Source organism: Microcaecilia unicolor, chromosome 1 (assembly GCF_901765095.1).
Source record: "Microcaecilia unicolor chromosome 1, aMicUni1.1, whole genome shotgun sequence".
Lineage (NCBI taxonomy): Eukaryota > Metazoa > Chordata > Amphibia > Gymnophiona > Siphonopidae > Microcaecilia > Microcaecilia unicolor.
In genome coordinates, this window is record NC_044031.1 from 724744665 (window position 1) to 724762980 (window position 18316).

The window sequence follows — 18316 nt, forward strand, 5'->3', positions numbered from 1 at the left end:
TGATGCATACACTACATTCCTCTCGACAGCACCTTTTGGTTGTCCCTTCTTTCCTTTAGGTGTGTTCACATCTTTCTAGAACCCCACCTTTTTCAGTAGTCTCTCCCTCTCTGTGCAATATTTCCCTTCAACTCTGATCTGAACTCTCAATTTTAAGATTTAAAGCTATTCTAAAGGCCCATTTTTTCCATAAAGCTTTTCCTTCATTGTCCCAACGATCATAATTTTATTCTCCTACTGATTTTAATATTTCTCCATTGCCCAAACAGCAGGTCAGCCCCATCACACCCTCTTTTTTTCACTTCCCTTCCCAACCTCATGTTTTTTCCTATCCTATATTTTTCTTTTACTTTAATTTTTGATTTACTCTCCTCCTCTTGGAGTTTTATAACTCCCACCATGTACTTTTGATCCTTACCTTGTGTTTCCACCAATTTTCCTACCCCAGATCTGATTTTAGAATGTAAACTGCTTAGATGTTTTATTATTTGCTATATATATTAAATACACTTGAACTGTGAACATGGTTGTAGTTTGGGGGGTTAGTTGGGCAGTTGCAGGCAACAGTTTTGGGAGGGGGGCTAGAGGTCAAGGTCAGGCAGTTTGAAGGAAGAATTCCTTAACTTCTGTCTCACAATCTGGAAGTGTCTGTGCCACATACAAAAGCAGAAATCAAATTTTCCCGTAGCAATACACTGTGCCCTTTTTTGAACTTGATTTGTTCTTTTATTGCTTTTCCTCAGATGCCGAGTTTTATTCCATTCCTACTACTACTTGACATTCCATTTGCCCCCAGTCACACTTTTGTATATTCCGATACAATGGAATGAGTAACTACAGTGTTAGCCTTTCTCGGACCTATATAATAAATCGAAGTGCAGTACCACCGTACTTCAAAACTCATCCTCCTACCTACGCTAGATTTCCAAACGTTTGGGTACTTTAAAAGCGTACTGGATGGCTGTTATGCTTTTAAGCACCTAGGAGGCCAATCCCATCAGTTATAGAGATCCCTGCACCTGGCCTTCACTAATCACGTGAAGCTGCTCTGTGCTGCCAAGTGCCAGGTCAGGTGCACCAAAACTAAGTCGCGCGACGCCGGACCCTTCTGCTGCCCTCCCTCCCGTCTTAGTCATCACGTCACTTACGTACAGGGAGATCGGATTACACCACCACCTGCGGCCCAAAATAGCCAATCAAGTTCAAGGAAGATCGAGTTGCACCGCCGCCCGGGACCACGAACAGCCAATCAGATTCAAGGAGGATCGAATTGCCCCACCACAACCCAAGATCCCGAAAACGTCCTGTCAAACAAATTACGTCTACTGCTAGTAGTATAGAAAATGGCGGCTTTGGGCCGCTGTGGTATCCTGGTAGACTAAACACAAGGGAAAGCAGTGCCGAGCTTGATATGGAGTGCGAGCGTATGGACAGCCTGGAGGGCTGGGTGGCCGTTCGGCCGCACGCCTTCGAAGAGTCCGAGCGCAGCAAGCTGGGCTTCCTGGTGGGCTGGAACGAGTTGGAGAGCAAGTTCGCCGTTACCTGTCACGACCGGACGCGACAGAGGCAGCGGAGGCCGACGGAGCCGGGTGGGGAGCAGCAGCGGAGCAGTTGGGCCACTCTCTTCTCGGGGCCGGAGTTGCGCGGCCTGCACCGGCAACTGGCGGCGCTCGCCCCGGCCCTAGAGCCCTGCTTCCCCCGCCTCCCCGAGCCGCTGGCGGCCGGTAGCCTCTGGAGCCTGCTGTTCCCCGGGAGCGGCGGGCTGGAGGAGGGAGAGGAGGACGTGCAGGTGTCCTGTGGTGGGCTGGAGCGGTACCTGAGCGCCGAGGCCTGTGGCCGGAAGGTGCTGCTGGACGTGCTCTTCGCCGAGGACACGGAGGAATACTTCGAGAGCCTGCATGAGTTCAGGAGGAAGCGGCTGGAGGAGCGAGTGAGGCAGGCGAAGGAGACCCTGCGCAGGGTACAGAGCGGCTTCCTTCTCGGGTGGGGTGGGGGGGGCAGGCCTACAAGTACCATAATGCACTTGGCCTTACTTCAGTGGCTTGGTCAGGTAGCAGTCGTCTTCCTTGCTCTGCGGCCTAGTTCAGTGCTCACACTGTATTTTGGGACCTGCTGTTCCAAGGGCTCGAGTATGAGCAATAGTGAAAGGGGAGTCTTTGGTAAAGTAGGTAGAGAGGGGGGAGAGAGAGATCTAGCATCTTCTGAACACACTTAGTTTGCTCATAAAAACGAAACCTCATGATATCCTGTGTTCATACCATCAGCCATGTATTTATTTACTTGGATGTTGCGCTCACATTTTTTTTAGCAGCAGCTCAAGTACATTCAGGTATACTGGGTATTTTCCTGTCCCTGTTGGGCTCACAATTTAATATTGATGCAATGTAGGGTTAGTGACTTACCCAAGATCACAAATAGCAGCAGTGGGATTTGAACAGGCCACCTTTGGATGTCAAGATTGGTGCTGTAACCACTAGGCTATTCCTCTTTGGGTGATTATCTGAAAATATTCTGGATCAAAATTGGTTCTAAACCTTCCATAGTTTCCAAATCAGCGTAAATACTTTTGTGGTGAGTGCCTGAACCTTGTAATCAAAAGTAAGAAAGTTGTCAAAAATTATCCCCAGTATCTTGAGTTGGGGATCCAACGTATAGTTGATACAATTAACTGCAATTCTTTTCTGGAATGAGATTAAACATGTTATTAAAAACTATCCCCCTAATAGTCACTGATCGTTGCAAGCCAACTTATTCCCCAGTTTTCAGTGCCAGGCCATGGCCAGGCACCAGCACCGAGTACTGTGGATGTTTTTGGGCTGGACACCTAGCTATGCAGGTCCGGCCTATGTTCAGCCAGGGCCGCATAAAAGTTATGCGGGTGTGGCTGAATATCGGGCCGACCGGCCTGCATAACTTTGTCTAATAGGTCTAAAATGAGTCGCATCATATTTATTTGTTACATTTATATACCACATTGTCCCACCTATTTGTAGGCTCAATGTGGCTTACATAGTACTGGAGAGGTGTTACAGACTCCGGTGTAAACAAATACAAAGTGATGATGTGGTAAGATAAAGTTCATGTGGCTTAGCCACACTAAGGAATTGTACAGCGGAAGAGTTGTGTTATGTCCATTACGTTCTTTAGTTTTGTTGTGTTGCAAAGATCAGACATTTTTTGTTGGTTCGGTAGGGTATGCCTTTTTAAACAGGTTAGTTTTTAGTGTTTTCCGGAAGTTTAGGTGGTCGTTCGTAGTTTTCAAGGCTTTTGGTAATGTGTTCCACAGTTACGTGCTTATGTAGAAATAACTGGATGCGTAAGTTGATTTGTATTTGAGTCCTTTGCAGCTTGGGTAGTGCAGATTTAGGTACGTTTGTGTTGATTCAGATGTGTTTCTAGTTGGAAGGTCGATCAAGTCTGTCATGTATCCCGGGGATTCACCATAGATAATTTTGTGAACCAGAGTGCAGATTTTGAAAGCAATGCGTTCTTTGATTGAGAGCCAGTGTAGTTTTTCGCGCAGGGGTTTTGCACTTTCAAATCGCGTTTTTCCGAAGATAAGCCTAGCTGCCGTGTTTTGAGCAGTCTGAAGCTTCTTTAAGGTTTGTTCTTTGCATCCCGCATAAATTCCATTGCAGTAGTCTACATGGTTTAGTACCATTGATTGTATCAGGTTGCGAAATGTTCCCCTCAGGAAGAATTGTTTCACGCATTTGAGTTTCCACATTGAGTGGAATATTTTCTTTGTTGTGGATGTCACTTGGCTCTCTAGTGTTAAGTTGCGGTCCATTGTAATGCCGAGGATTTTCAGGCTGTGATAATAGTGGGGTTGTCTGTGCTGTGTAGGGATGAGAGGATGAGACTGTGTGTTTTTTCTTTTAGTTTTAGTTGAAATGCATTTGCCCAAGAGTCCATGATGTTCAAGCTGATCTTGATTTCGTTGGTGATTTCAGTCAGTTTAGATTTGTAAGGAATGAATATTATGACATTGTTATATTAGACATTAAAGGTAATGGATCATCAGAACTGAGACTTTGCTATTTTGATAATCGTGAATAATAATTTGCTGTGAAACAAGTGTTCCCCGAGATGCAGGGAAAGTGCATATCAGCGTCCTGCCATAATAAAAAAATGTTTCTGCCTGAAAGTTTTTTATAAGCTTGTGCCTAATACACAGATTGGGGCCATATGGAATGCTCTTTTCTATGGGGCAGGAATAATTATGCTACTGCTAGAGACAAGCGGCCTAATAGGGAGCTGTGAGACCACTGCCAGTGGTCGAGATGTCATTTTGAAGTTGGCAGTCTGTGGGGCAGAAGTAACCAGGGATTGTTCCTGCATGCCGCCTGACTGCTTGGAGAGGAATAGGTGTGGAGGTCTGAGATCTGTTCTGCTATTGATCCCTCCCCCCACCCCCAAATGGAAATAATCTTCCGCAAAACATCACAGCAACAACATAGAGGTGGAATATGCCACACACCCAATGTCAACTGGAGCAAGATGAAAGTTTATTGTCCCAAATAGATAAATTCTGATAAATTGACCCAACACAGGCCGTGTTTCGGCAATTCTGCCTTCATCAGGGGTCCTGAATGATCAATACATAGAAACATATGAGGCATATTTTCAAAGCACTTAGCCTTCCGAAGTTCCATAGAAACCTATGGAACTTTGGGAGGCTAAGTGCTTTGAAAATGAGCCCCATGATTGTAACCTGCACGGTCCATCCAGTCTGCCCAACAAGATAAACTCATATGTGCTACATTTTGTGTATACCTTACCTTGATTTGTATCACACGTCTTCAGTACTGTAAAAATGAACCATAGTATGAGAGCTTAGAAGCGCTATACTCAAAAAGATCAGTGAACAGCAATCTCGGTAGAAATTTCCCTAGTGCTTTCAATAAATATTTGAAGACCTCATCCCCAGCGCTGATCAACATTTGTTTCATTCTCTACTCTCTCTGACTCTTGTTGCACATATGTAGAGGTTTTGTTCCTGCGTTTCTCTGCTTTTGACCTTGCCAGCTAATAGAAGCTCCTTTTAGGAAAAGAGGATAAATCCCTACTACTTACTGCTACTACTTATCATTTCTACTAGACGTACGCAGCACTGTACACTTGAACATGAAGAGATAGTCCCTGCTGACAGAGCTTACAATCTAATTAGGACAAACAGGACAAACAAGAGATAAGGGAATATTAAAGTGAAGATGATAAAATAAGGGTTCTGAACAAATGAATAAGGGTTAGGAGTTAAAAGCAGCATCAAAAAGGTGGGCTTTTAGCCTAGATTTGAGGACGGCCAGAGATGGAGCTTGACGTACCGGCTCAGGAAGTCTATTCCAGGCATATAGTGCAGCAAGATAAAAGGAACGTAGTCTGGAGTTAGCAGTGGAGAAGGGTGCAGATAAGAGAGATTTACCCAGTGAATGGTGTTCCCGGGGAGGAATGTAGGGAGAGATGAGTGGAGAGGTACTGAGGAGCTGCAGAGTGAATGCACTTATAGGTCAATAAGAGGAGTTTGAACTGTATGTGGAAACGGATAGGAAGCCAGTGAAGTGACTTAAGGAGAGGGCTAATAGCATAACGACACTGGCGGAATATTAGTAGTGCAGCAGAATTATGAACAGATTGAAGAGGAGAGAGATGGCTAAGTGGGAGACCTGTGAGAAGCAAGTTGCAATAGTCTAAACGAAAGGTGATAAGAGTGTGGATGAGGGTTCTAGTAGTGTGTTCAGAAAGGAAAGGGCGAATTTTGGTGATATAGAGAAAGAAACGACAGGCTTTAGCAGTCTGCTGAATATGTGCAGAGAAGGAGAGGGAGGAGTCGAAGATGACCCCAAGGTTACGAGCTGATGAGACAATCCCCTTGGCTACTAGCAGACATAATAGTTTATATCCATAGGGCCTTGAAGAGGAGAACTTGGTTACTACTACCTTAGGCTGAGCCTTCTGGTTTTCCCCATGATGTCAAATTTACTTCAACGGGCTCCCAAGGGGCAGGGTGTGCCCCTTTGGCATGCCCTTTTGGTCACACCATACGGCTGCACACCTGTGGCAACGCGCCACAGAGGCTGCTCGGTTTTGAGCTGTTCCAGTGGTGCCTGTGACTGATGTGCGCACAAGACCTCCAAGTTGCACTAGAAAGTTTGGGAACCTCCAGGAAGGCTCCCTTGCTCTCCCTCATGCAGCAGCTCCTCTGGATGAGAGGCAGGCTACCAACTTGGGCACAAGTTTTTATCCTTCATCAATATGATCCTAAGCACAAAGCAGAAGTAACAGTGGGAGTAGTTTAAAAAGAAGAAAGTGATTGTCTTCAAGGGGTCCAGGCAAAGCGCAGCCTTGCATCCAATAGCAAATCTATGGCAAGAGGGGAAGACTGCAGTTCACAAATGATCCGTAGCCAACTTGAAAGAGCTTGAGCTTTTTTGCTGTAATGAATATACAAAAACTGCACTATCCCGCTGTACAAAGTTAGTAAATGTCTTTAATGATTTGTGTGTGTGTGTTTGACCAAAGGAGCAGCCACATATGCAGTTAAGACTTTTTTCAATTTCTTATTACTAGTTACTTAGTAAAAATATTTCTGTAACTGTTCTTGTTGAAAATGTAGAATGTGTTGCACAGATTAGTGAAATAAACTACTTTACTTTGGATTATGTGTTAGATTCTGTTTATCTGTAAAAAAAAAAAATTACAAGGGTGAGAAGATTTATATAAGATTTATTTTATTTATGATATTTATACCCCTCATCACTCCGTTCACTAGGCAGATCTCTCCTAATTGCACCCTTCTCCTCCATCGCTAACTCCAGACTCCGTTCCTTTTATCTTGCCGCACCTTATGCCTGGAATAGGCTTCCTGAGCCGTTACGTCTAGCTCCATCCCTGGCCGCCTTCAAATCCAGGCTAAAGGCCTACCTGTTTGATGCTGCTTTTGACTCCTAACTTGTCACTTGCTCATAACCTTTATCTTGTCTTCCTCTCTTCAATAGTCCCTTTCCCTATGTGTTCTTCTGTCTGTCCTACCCTTATCCTTATTGGTCCTGTCTGTCCTGATTTAGATTGTAAGCTCTTTTGAGCAGGGACTGTCTTTTCTTCATGTTCAATTGTGAAGCACTGCGTACGACTCATAGCGCTATAGAAATGATTTATAGTAATCACCATTTGATCAGTAGCCATAATAGTCTGGGTTAATTTAAACATTTCTCCTGTTTTTCAAAACACAATGTTTTGTTTAAACAAATGACCTAATTTGTTCAGTTCTCTGATTCCCCAGTTTTGGATTAACTTTGACCGGAATTCCAGAGTGAATGGCTTGTTAAACTCTATAGCAGGCCTTGACAAATTCTTTGAATTTAGGAGCTATCCTAAAAATGTCGGGCCAGTAGTTGGAAGCTTAGACATAAGACTAGCCACACTTGGTCAGACCAGTGGTCCATCTAGCCCAGTATCGCGCTTCCAACAGTGGCCAATCCAGGTCATAAGTACCTGGCAGAAACCCAGGGGGTCTTAAAGCTTAGCTTGAGTTATCTGCAGCAGGGCCCATTTTATTCCTATGGGCCCTGCTGCAGATAACTTGAGCTAAGCGTTAGTAAAAGACCCTACCAATTAGTAGTAACATTCCATGCTACCAATCCTGGGGCAAGCAGTGGCTTCCCTCATGTCCATCTCAATAGCAGGCTATGGACTTTTCCTTTAGGAACTTCTCCAAAACTTTTTTAAACCCAGATACGCTAACCACTGTTACCACATCCTCCAGCAGCAAGTTCTATAGCTTAACTATTCTTTAAATGAAAAATTATTTCCTCCTATTTGTTTTAGAAATATTCCCATGTAATTTCATTGCCCCTGGTCTTTATTTTTGTTACATTTGTACCCCGTACTTCCCCACTCATGGCAGCCTCAATGCGGCTTACATGGGGCAATGGAGGGTTAAGTGACTTGCCCAGAGTCACAAGGAGCTGCCTGTGCCTGAAGTGGGAATCAAACTCAGTTCCCCAGGACCAAAGTCCACCACACAAACCACTAGGCCACTCCTTTCATTTTGAAAGAGTAAAAAAATCGATTCACCTGTTCTACACCACTTCAGGATTTTATAAACCTCAATCATATCCCCTCTGTCATCTCTTTTCCAAGCTGAAGAGCTTTAACTTCTTTAACCTTTTCTCATATGGGAGGAGTTCCATAGTAATATAGTAGATGTCAGCAGATAAAGACCTGTACGGTCCATCCAGTCTGCCCAACAAGATAAATTCATTACATATGGTATGTATACTTGTTCTTGATTTATCCTTGCCATTTTTAAGGCATAGACCGTAGAAGTCTGCCTGGCACTGGCCTTATTCTAAAATTTCTGAAGTTGCTGTCAAAGCCCCCAATAAGCTCCACTCCGGCCCATCCAAATCCAATTCAGCCTCCATCAGGGCACAGACTGTAAATGTCAGCCCAGCACTGGCATTCCTACCTAATCTCCCCTAAGTTTCTTTGGATTTGATCCTTCTAAACAGGATTCATTTGTGTTTGTCCCATACATTTTTGATTCTGTTACTATTTTCATCACCAGCTCCTGCAGGAGGGCATTCCAGGCATCTACCACTCTCTCGGTGAAAAAAATACTTCCTGACATTCCTGAGTTTGCACCCTTTCAACTTCAGTTCAAGCCCTCTAGTTCTACCACCTTCTCGTCTCTGGAAAAGATTTGTTTGCTAATTGATACCTTTTAAATATTTGAACGTCTGTATCGTACCATCCCTTTTTCTCCTTTCCAGGGCAATCCCAGAGCTCTCCAGACAATGGAGGACAGAGAAGGCTATCCTAAATGTTATTCAGACAGCAGGCTAAATATACAACATTGACGCCAACGTAGCCTAACTTGTCTCATTTTTCGTTCACATTAAAAGAATTCTGTCTGTGTCACACTTGTACTTTTACACAATCAAAATACTCCAGTGACTGGAAACTGGTTTTGAGTAGATTGAAGGAGATACTGTTTTTGTAAGCTGATTTCCTCCATGCTCAAATGCTGCTATAGAGACAGTTTAACTGCATTCATTTTACAGCATTCTCTCCTCCCCCGCCCCCCAGATCAGTGATATTCTGTGGCAGCAAGAGAAGAGGGCAGTTTCTGAGGGCAAGGCGCTACGGGTCTTGGCATTCTTCTGATTTGTGGAAGGCAGCAAAACTGCAAGCAGGCTGCAGATATTGTACAGTTCAAGATGCTTTGCTTTACAGACAGTTAATGGGGAGAGAACACTGATGAAATATGTTTATTTGAGCATATTATGGGGTTCATTTTCAAAACAAACATCCAAAAAAAGTCATAAAGTGACAGACATTTTTCTCTCAAAATTGTCAAAGTTGCAATTTTTGACACCCTTAATTTAGATGTTTTGTTCCACAGTTAATCCAGATTTCTTGGGGGCAAGTTTGGGAGTGGGACATAGGTGGTCCCAAAATATGTTTTTCTGCAATAAAGGAAAAAAAATGAAAATGTTGAGGGGCAAAATTAAGACATTTTTGGCTAGACCTGTTTCAATTGCAGCTAAGTGACCAAAAGGTGCCCCAGATGACCACTGGAGGGATTAAGACATAGCCCTCCCTTTTCTTCCCCTCTGGCCACTGACCCCCTCCCAGCCCCCTAAGATGTGCCAGAACTTGATATGTACTATGACAACTTCAGATATGATGGCTGTTCCTATTAGAGCAGCAAATAGGTCCCAGGAGTAGCCTAGTGCAGTGGAATGTAGAGAAGGGGACCCAGGCCCATTACCCACTCTAACTGGTACACTTGTGCTGGAACATGTGAGCCCTCCAATCTACACTAAATACCTACTTCTAGGTGACACCTGCAAGCTTGAGATCTATTGTAGTGGTGTATATTGTGGTACAGGAGGTATTTTTCTGCTCCTGGAGGGCTCACCATACAATATAAGGGAGCTATGATGCCAAATCACGGCAGCAAGACTGATTTTCAAGAAATTGAAATACGAAAGTGCAACCCCTTATTGAAACACTACGTTGGCTACCAGTCAAGGCAAGAATATTTTTCAAAGTGAGCACCCTAATCTTCAAGATACTATTTGAATGGCACCCAAGAAATGCCAACCCAGTAAACAGAAACTACCTACTTCTACAAAACTATCTAAACAGCAGGATTTAGCTATCGGAATTCCAAATTGTGGAACTCAATACCAAAAACCATAAGAAGCATCACAAATCTCTTCCAATTTAGAAATGAAATGAAAACCTACCTCTTCAAAAAATTCTAAAGCTAATCACAAAAGTTTTGTCAACTTCCTTTCAAATCTACCCTTCAAAAACTATATGAGCAAACATAGTAACATAGTAGATGACAGCAGAAAAAGACCTGCACGGTCCATCCAGTCTGCCCAACAAGATAAACTCATATGTGCTACTTTTTGTGTATACCTTTCCTTGATTTGTATCTGCCATTTTCAGGGCACAGACTGTAGAAGTCTTGCCTAGCACTAGCCCCGCCTCCCAACCACCAGCCCCACCTCCCCCCACTGGCTCTGCCACCTAATCTCGGCTAAGCTTCTGAGGTTCCATTCCTTCTGAACAGGATTCCTTTATGTTTATCCCACGCATGTTTGAATTCCGTTACCATTTTCATCTCCACCACCTCCCACGGGAGGGCATTCCAAGTGTCCACCACTCTCTCCGTGAAAAAAATACTTCCTGACATTTTTCTTGAGTCTGCCCCCCTTCAATCTCTTTTCATGTCCTCTCGTTCTACCACCTTCCCATCTACGGAAAAGGTTCGTTTGCGGATTAATACCTTTCAAATATTTGAACGTCTGTATCATATCACCCCTGTTTCTTTCTCCTTTCCTCCAGCGTATACATGTTCAGGTCAGCAAGTCTCTCATACGTCTTGTAACGCAAATCCCATACCATTCTCGTAGCTTTTCTTTCCACCGCTTCAATTCTTTTTACATCCTTAGCAAGATACGGCCTCCTAAACTGAACACAATACTCCAGGTGGAGCCTCACCAACGACTTATACAGGGGCATTAAAACATCTTTTCTTCTGCTGGTCACACCGCTCTCTATACATCCTAGCAACCTTCTAGCTATGGCCACTGCCTTGTCACGCTGTTTCGTCACCTTCAGGTCCTCAGATACTATCACCCCAAGATCCCTCTCCCCGTCTGTACATATCAGACTCTCCCTGCCTAACACATACGTCTCCCGTGGATTTCTGCTCCCTAAGTGCATCACTTTGCATTTCTTCGCATTGAATATTAATTGCCAAACCTTAGACCATTCTTCTAGCTTCTGCAGATCCTTTTTCATGTTTTCCATTCCCTCCTGGGTGTCCACTCTGTTACAAATCTTAGTATCGTCCGCAAAAAGGCAAACTTTACCTTCTAACCCTCCGGCAGTGTCATTCACAAATATATTGAACAGAATCGGCCCCAGCACCGATCCCTGAGGCACTCCACTACTCACCTTTCCCTCATCCGAGCGAATTCCAAAACTCTACAGCTGAACGCAAAAGCTACCATACCTTCTCATCTTGAAATGTATCTCTTCAAAAACTTTATGAATAGCCACATGAGCTACAGATGCCTTCTTCACATTGCACAACACTATTGTAACTCCTCCAAAATGTAAATTGTAAGCCACATTGAACTGAAAGTTTTTTGGATAATTGTGGGATACAAAAATGCATAAATAAATGTGTACCTGGGACCTTTTATGTGAAATCTACTGTAGTGCCCCAAGGGTGTCTCACTGCTCTGTTGTGATGTCTGTGTGGCCAGTCTACTAAAACTGATGGCCCCTAGATATCCCAATGGCTGGTTTTGGGGGGTTTTTCTCTTGGACATTTTATTTTTCAAAATGGTTCCAAAAGAAGAATGCACTTAGCACAAAATGTCTAGGAGAGAGGTGATTTTCAAACCAAAAAGATAAGACATTTTTAGGTTCCAAAATAGTTATGTTCACCACTCAATTTTTGGATGCTTTATCGAAAATGCCACTGTAAATATGTAGCATTGTATATTATTTTAGATCACATGCTGTATAGTATTATTGAAGTGGTGGTATCATATTTTATACTTGCATGCCTGTTTTCCTGCTTATTTACACTTCAGAGAAAGCAGCAAGAACTACGCTGAAAGATAAAATGACACCATTACAGTGAATAGAGCAAGACCGATCTCTCTCTCTCTCATGTCCTCGTCACAAGTCAGTAATGAGCTGTGCAGTAGAATGTTTCTGCTGTTGCCTCCGAGACTAGACCAAGACCACATTTCACATGTGTCACCTTAGCTTAATTTTGAACTGGTGCTCCAAAGGTGATAGTCTGTCAAAATGTCCCTGAGCCATCCAGTTCCTGCATGATTGGTGTTGCCAATGGTATCTGTTCGTAGACTGGCTGTCTGCTAGTGGGGTAAATACAAAATACTTTGAAGCTATGCTGTACATTTCCTTCGTATAGCTGATGCATTCTGTGTTAATGACAGTTCTCCTTTAGTGGGTGATCCTAATGCAGGCTACATGGCAGGTATGCACACGATTTAAAAGGAAAAGTATGCACGTACTTTGCCTTTGAATATTACTCCACTGAAGGTACCTGCAGCATTTACTCTTGATGGTTAGTACATATGTCCTGGCTTCTTTAAGCACATAATTACATATTTCATAAAGTATTTGCATAAAACTGATCCTTTTCAACCCACTTCTGGGAATTCCTCTACTCATGTCAGATAATGCATACGTGGCAGGTATTCACATAAGGCTACGTGGAGGCATATTTTCAAAGCACTTAGGCTTCCAAAGTTCCATAGGTTATTATGGAACTTTGTAAGTCTAAGTGCTTTGAAAATGAACCCCATTGTAACATAGTAAATGAAAGCAGATAAAGACCTGAACGGTCCATCCAGTCTGCCCAACAAGATAAACTCGTTTTTATATGGTACGTGCTAATTTAAATGTATACCCGAGTTTGATCTGTTAAGGATGGGCAGCCAGAAAATTTCTGTTTCATGTCATTTACAGGAATTTTGTTTATTTTTTTTTCTGGTTTTGTTGTAATCAGCTTCCAATACTAGTGCACACTATGTGGAAAGAGGGCACACACTTTTGCCGAGTTTGCACATTCATGGTGGTTCCACTAGTGGGAAAGAGTGTGCCCTTTTTGCACATAGGGCTAGATTCTATATATGGTGCCTAAAAACAATTGGGACCAAAAACACCCCCGCTTAAGCAGTATTCTATAAGCCATGTCTAAATTTCGGCACGGTTTGTAGAATTAACACTTAAGCAGAGAGGTCGTACATAAATTTAAGAACATAAGTAATGCCACACTGGGAAAAGACCAAGGGTCCATCGAGGCCAGCATCCTGTCCATGACAGCGGCCAATCCAGGCCAATGGCACCTGGCAAGCTTCCCCCAAATGTACAAACATTCTATACATGTTATTCCTAGAATTATGGATTTTTCCCAAGTCCATTTAGTAGCGGTTTATGAACTTGTCCTTTAGGAAACCGTCTAACCCCTTTTTAAACTCTGCCAAGCTAACCGCCTCCACCACGTTCTCCGGCAACGAATTCCAGAGTTTAATTACGTGTTAAGTGAAGAAAAAATTTCTCCAATTTGTTTTAAATTTACTACACTGTAGTTCATCGCATGCCCCCTAATCCTAGTATTTTTGGAAAGCGTGAACAGACGCTTCACATCCACCTGTTCCACTCCACTCATTATTTTATATACCTCTACTACTACTGCTTAACATTTCTAGAGCGCTACTAGGGTTACGCAGCGCTGTACAGTTTAACAAAGAAGGACAGTCCCTGCTCGAAGGAGCTTACAATCTAAAGGACGAAATGTCAAGTTGAGGCAGTCAAGATTTCCTGAATAGAGGTATAGTGGTTAGGTGCCGAAGGCGACATTGAAGAGGTGGGCTTTGAGCAAGGATTTGAAGATGGGCAGGGAGGGGGCCTGGCGTATGGGCTCAGGGAGTTTATTCCAAGCATGGGGTGAGGTGAGGCAGAAAGGGCGGAGCCTGGAGTTGGTGGTGGTGGAGAAGGGTACTGAGAGGAGGGATTTGTCTTGAGAGTGGAGATTACGGGTAGGAACGTAAGGGGAGATGAGGGTAGAGAGGTAAGGAAGGGCTGCAGATTGAGTGCATTTGTAGGTTAGTAGGAGAAGCTTGAACTGTATGCGGTACCTGATCGGAAGCCAGTGAAGTGACTTGAGGAGAGGGGTGATATGAGTATATCGGTCCAGGCAGAAGGTAAGACGTGCAGCCGAGTTCTGAACGGACTGAAGGGGGGATAGATGGCTAAGTGGGAGGCCAGTGAGGAGTAGATTGCAGTAGTCAAGGTGAGAGGTAATGAGAGAGTGGACGAGAGTTCGGGTGGTGTGCTCAGAGAGGAAAGGGTGAATTTTGCTAATGTTATAGAGGAAGAAACGACAGGTCTTGGCTATCTGCTGGATATGCGCAGAGAAGGAGAGGGAGGAGTCGAAGATGACTCCGAGGTTGCGGGCAGATGAGACGGGGACGATGAGGCTGTTATCAACTGAGAGAGTGGAGGGAGAGGGGATGTGTCTATCATGTCTCCCCTCAGCCGTCTCTTCTCCAAGCTGAAAAGCCCTAGCCTCCTTAGTCTTTCTTCATAGGGAAGTCGTCCCATCCCCGCTATCATTTTAGTCGCCCTTCGCTGCACCTTTTCCAATTCCACTATATGTTTCTTGAGATGCGGCGACCAGAATTGAACGCAATACTCGAGGTGCGGTCGCACCATGGAGCGATATAACGGCATTATAACATCCTCACACCTGTTTTGCCATTCCTTTCCTAATAATACCCAACATTCTATTCGCTTTCCGAGCCACAGCAGCACACTGAGCAGAAGGTTTCAGTGTATTATCGACGACACCCAGATCCCTTTCTTGGTCCGTAACTCCTAACGTGGAACCTTGCATGACAGCTATAATTCGGGTTCTTTTTTCCCACATGCATCACCTTGCACTTGCTCACATTAAAAGTCATCTGCCATTTAGGTGCTCCCGTTTGCACCAACGAAAATGTGCGAATGCCCGTGCTTAAATTTACGTGCAGAGCACCATTATTCTACAGTTACATGTGTAACTCAAAACCACACCCCCCGATCTGCCTCGAAATGCCCATAATCCTCCCATTTCCTTGCCCCGTGTAAATTTTAGGCATGGATCCTGCACCTAAATTTACGTGAGTAAATACCAATTAAATCTAATACCAATAATTGCTTGTTAAGCCAATTATTGACACTGGCTCGTTATTCTATTAAATAGCACGTGAATCGGGAACGCGTCTAAATTTGTGTTGCAATTTTTGGCGATTTTTTTTTTTTTTTTTTTTAGAAGCGGGGGATAGTGTTCACCACTTCCAAATAGTGCACATTATCGATGAGTGCCAAAAACACAACGTGTTTTTCCTGCTTGTTTTTGTTTGGTAATGTCAACAAACATGTCCTATGTTGTTTCATTGGAAATGACAGCCCATTACTACTACTACTATTTAGCATTTTTATAGCGCTACAAGGCGTACGCAGCTCTACACAAACATAGAAGAAAGACAGTCCCTGCTCAAAGAGCTTACAATCTAATAGACAAAAATAAAGTAATCAAATCAATTAATGTGTACAGGAAGGAGGAGAGGGAGGGTAGGTGGAGGCGGGTGGTTACGAGTCAAAAGCAATTTAAAGAGGTGGGCTTTCAGTTTAGATTTAAAGGTGGCCAAGGATGGGGCAAGACGTAGGGGCTCAGGAAGTTTATTCCAGGCGTAGGGTGCAGCGAGACAGAAGGCGCGAAGTCTGGAGTTGGCAATAGTGGAGAAGGGACCAGATAAGAAAGATTTATCCATGGAGCAGAGTGCATGGGAAGGGGTGTAGGGAAAGACGAGTGTGGAGAGATACTGGGGAGCAGCAGAGTGAGTACATTTATAGGTTAGTAGAAGTTTGAACAGGATGCGAAAACGAATAGGGAGCCAGTGAAGCGACTTGAGGAGAGGGGTAGTATGAGTAAAGCGACCCTGGCGGAAGACGAGATGGGCAGCAGAGTTTTGAACCGATTGGAGAGGGGAGAGGTGACTAAGCGGGAGGCCCATCTCTAGCATGTAAAAGTTTATGTGCCTATTGTCCAGACAGTTTTAGAAAAAAGCTGTTTCTGTATGTAAAGGACTGTTTTACATACAGACATGCCTTCTACAGTTACCCTGTTAATGTTTTAATACTTTGATTTGGAGGTGAGAGCTTTTTGAGGACTACCTAGTAGCCATTGAGGTCTTAGCTCCTTATATTTATTTTACAGGATACGCAGTGTTGGGATATGCAGTGTTGAAGTATGTGACAGCCATAGTTTCACAGTGGTGACCTGGGGTGCCCATTGGGAAACTTTTACTGAGTCCTTAAAGACCTCTTGGACTATCAACCAAAGTTAGTTTAGTTGATTAACTTAACTTACTAGACCACTTTTTCTTTAACACCAGGTAGTTTTACAGTATTAAATCAATGAAATAAAAGAACATAAAACATTTAATAAAAAAAAAATGAACAAGATGGGACAAAAAAAAATTATAAATAACGTCAGCAAAAAGTTTATGTGCATATGATAAGCCAACGTAACAGGTCAATGATGGGTAAAAAGGAAAGATTAGCTCCCAAAAGCTTTGAGTAAAGGGTCGGGGTTTGATTCCCTTCCTAAATCTAGCAAAACATACCCTACCCTTAAGTCATTGGGGAATAGAATTCCCCCCCAAACTGCCATAAAACAAAGCAGAATGGCAAGTGGAGGAGTGGCCTAGTGGTTAGGGTGGTGGACTTTGGTCCTGAGGAACTGAGTTCAATTCCCACTTCAGGCACAGGCAGCTCCTTTTGACTCTGGGCAAGTCACTTAACCCTCCATTGCCCCATGTAAGCTGCATTGAGCCTGCCATGAGTGGGAAAGTGCGGGGTACAAATTTAACAAAAAAAAAAATACTCAAATTCTGGTGATTGGAAGAGACCGTAAGGAAATTATTCTAGTCCAAGAGATCATGTAGATCAAATAGATAACTTAGGAAGGCCGATGTGTGATGCTAGACATCTCGCCTTGTCCTAATTAATCTTGCAGCATTGACATAGAAATATCTCTGTTTTAGGTTCTTCATCAGCATAAAAATACTGACAACATGTTGGCCCTAATGCAGTTATATGAAGAGGAAGATGAAGCATACGAGGACTTAGTTACCGTAGCAACAGAGTTCTATCAATACTTACTGCAGCCGTTCAGAGATATGCGAGAGCTTGCAATATTATACAAGCTGGAAATCCTGGTAAGTCTTCTGGCATGTTTTTTGTAATATGGTTTTCTTTGATGGGCCTCACTGACGCTGCTCACAACATAGATAGGCACCAATTACAGTCAAAGTGATTTATGCGTCTAATTGAATCTTGATTCTTAACACTGGGCAACTTTTTTTTTCGCAGATGCTACTAGCGCTTGAGGTCCAGGTATCTGCTTTGTCTAAGCAAAGCATACAATACTTGGAATTTATTTCTTATGTATAGCCACCTTTGTCTTGAATTATTCCATAATTGCATATGAAATGCACACGCTCATCTCTAGCTTGAACATTTTTGTTTGCATACTATTGTGTTCATTTTGGAGTGCTTTAAATATGTTAATCAATGTTAACTACTTTACAGAAACTAAGGGCTCCTCAAGATGTTTATAGTACATTAACTGCATACTTTTAAACACTGTGGCAACTTATTCGGATATTTTAGGCTTCTTTTACACAGTGGTCTACTGATTAGCATGTGCTGAATGCGAAGAAGCCCATTCAGAGATTCAAGATTATTTTATTTGATAAACTGCTTAAGGGCAACCATAAAACTACTACTACTACTTGACATTTCTAAAGCGCTACTAGGGTTACACAGCGCTGTACAATTTAACATAGAAGGACAGTCCCTGCTCAAGGAGCTTACAATCTAAAGGACAAATGTACAGTCAGTCAAATAGGGGCAGTCTAGATTTCCTGAAAGGTATAAAGTGTTCACATGCGATGTTACCATACTCCTGATGCAGGCAGCCGCTGAAATGTGGGTGCGCCGGGTCACTGATTTTTGTTTTTCATTTATTAAATTACAGCTTTGTGTTCATCATACAGGCCTTTCTTAGTACCTCTGACCTAGTCCAATCTATTCATTCATCTCAGCTTCTAAGGCTTGCAGGACTCATCAGGCAGGAGATCTGTATCTGAATCCAGTGGACTGTTCCCATGGGACTGGACCCCGTTGTGCAAAATCATATTCA

General features: G+C 43.3%; 1 protein-coding gene across 1 annotated transcript in view; it reads left to right on the forward strand.

Moving 5' to 3' along the window:
• The first annotated feature begins 1277 nt into the window (after positions 1–1277).
• WHAMM (WASP homolog associated with actin, golgi membranes and microtubules) overlaps positions 1278–18316 on the forward strand; it is a 60756-nt gene continuing 43717 nt past the window's right edge. The window contains exons 1-2 of the mRNA XM_030189606.1: positions 1278–1960; positions 17157–17330. Of these exons, the coding sequence (XP_030045466.1) occupies positions 1412–1960; positions 17157–17330 (723 nt within the window). The 5' untranslated portion in view covers positions 1278–1411. The remainder of the gene's footprint in view (positions 1961–17156; positions 17331–18316) is intronic.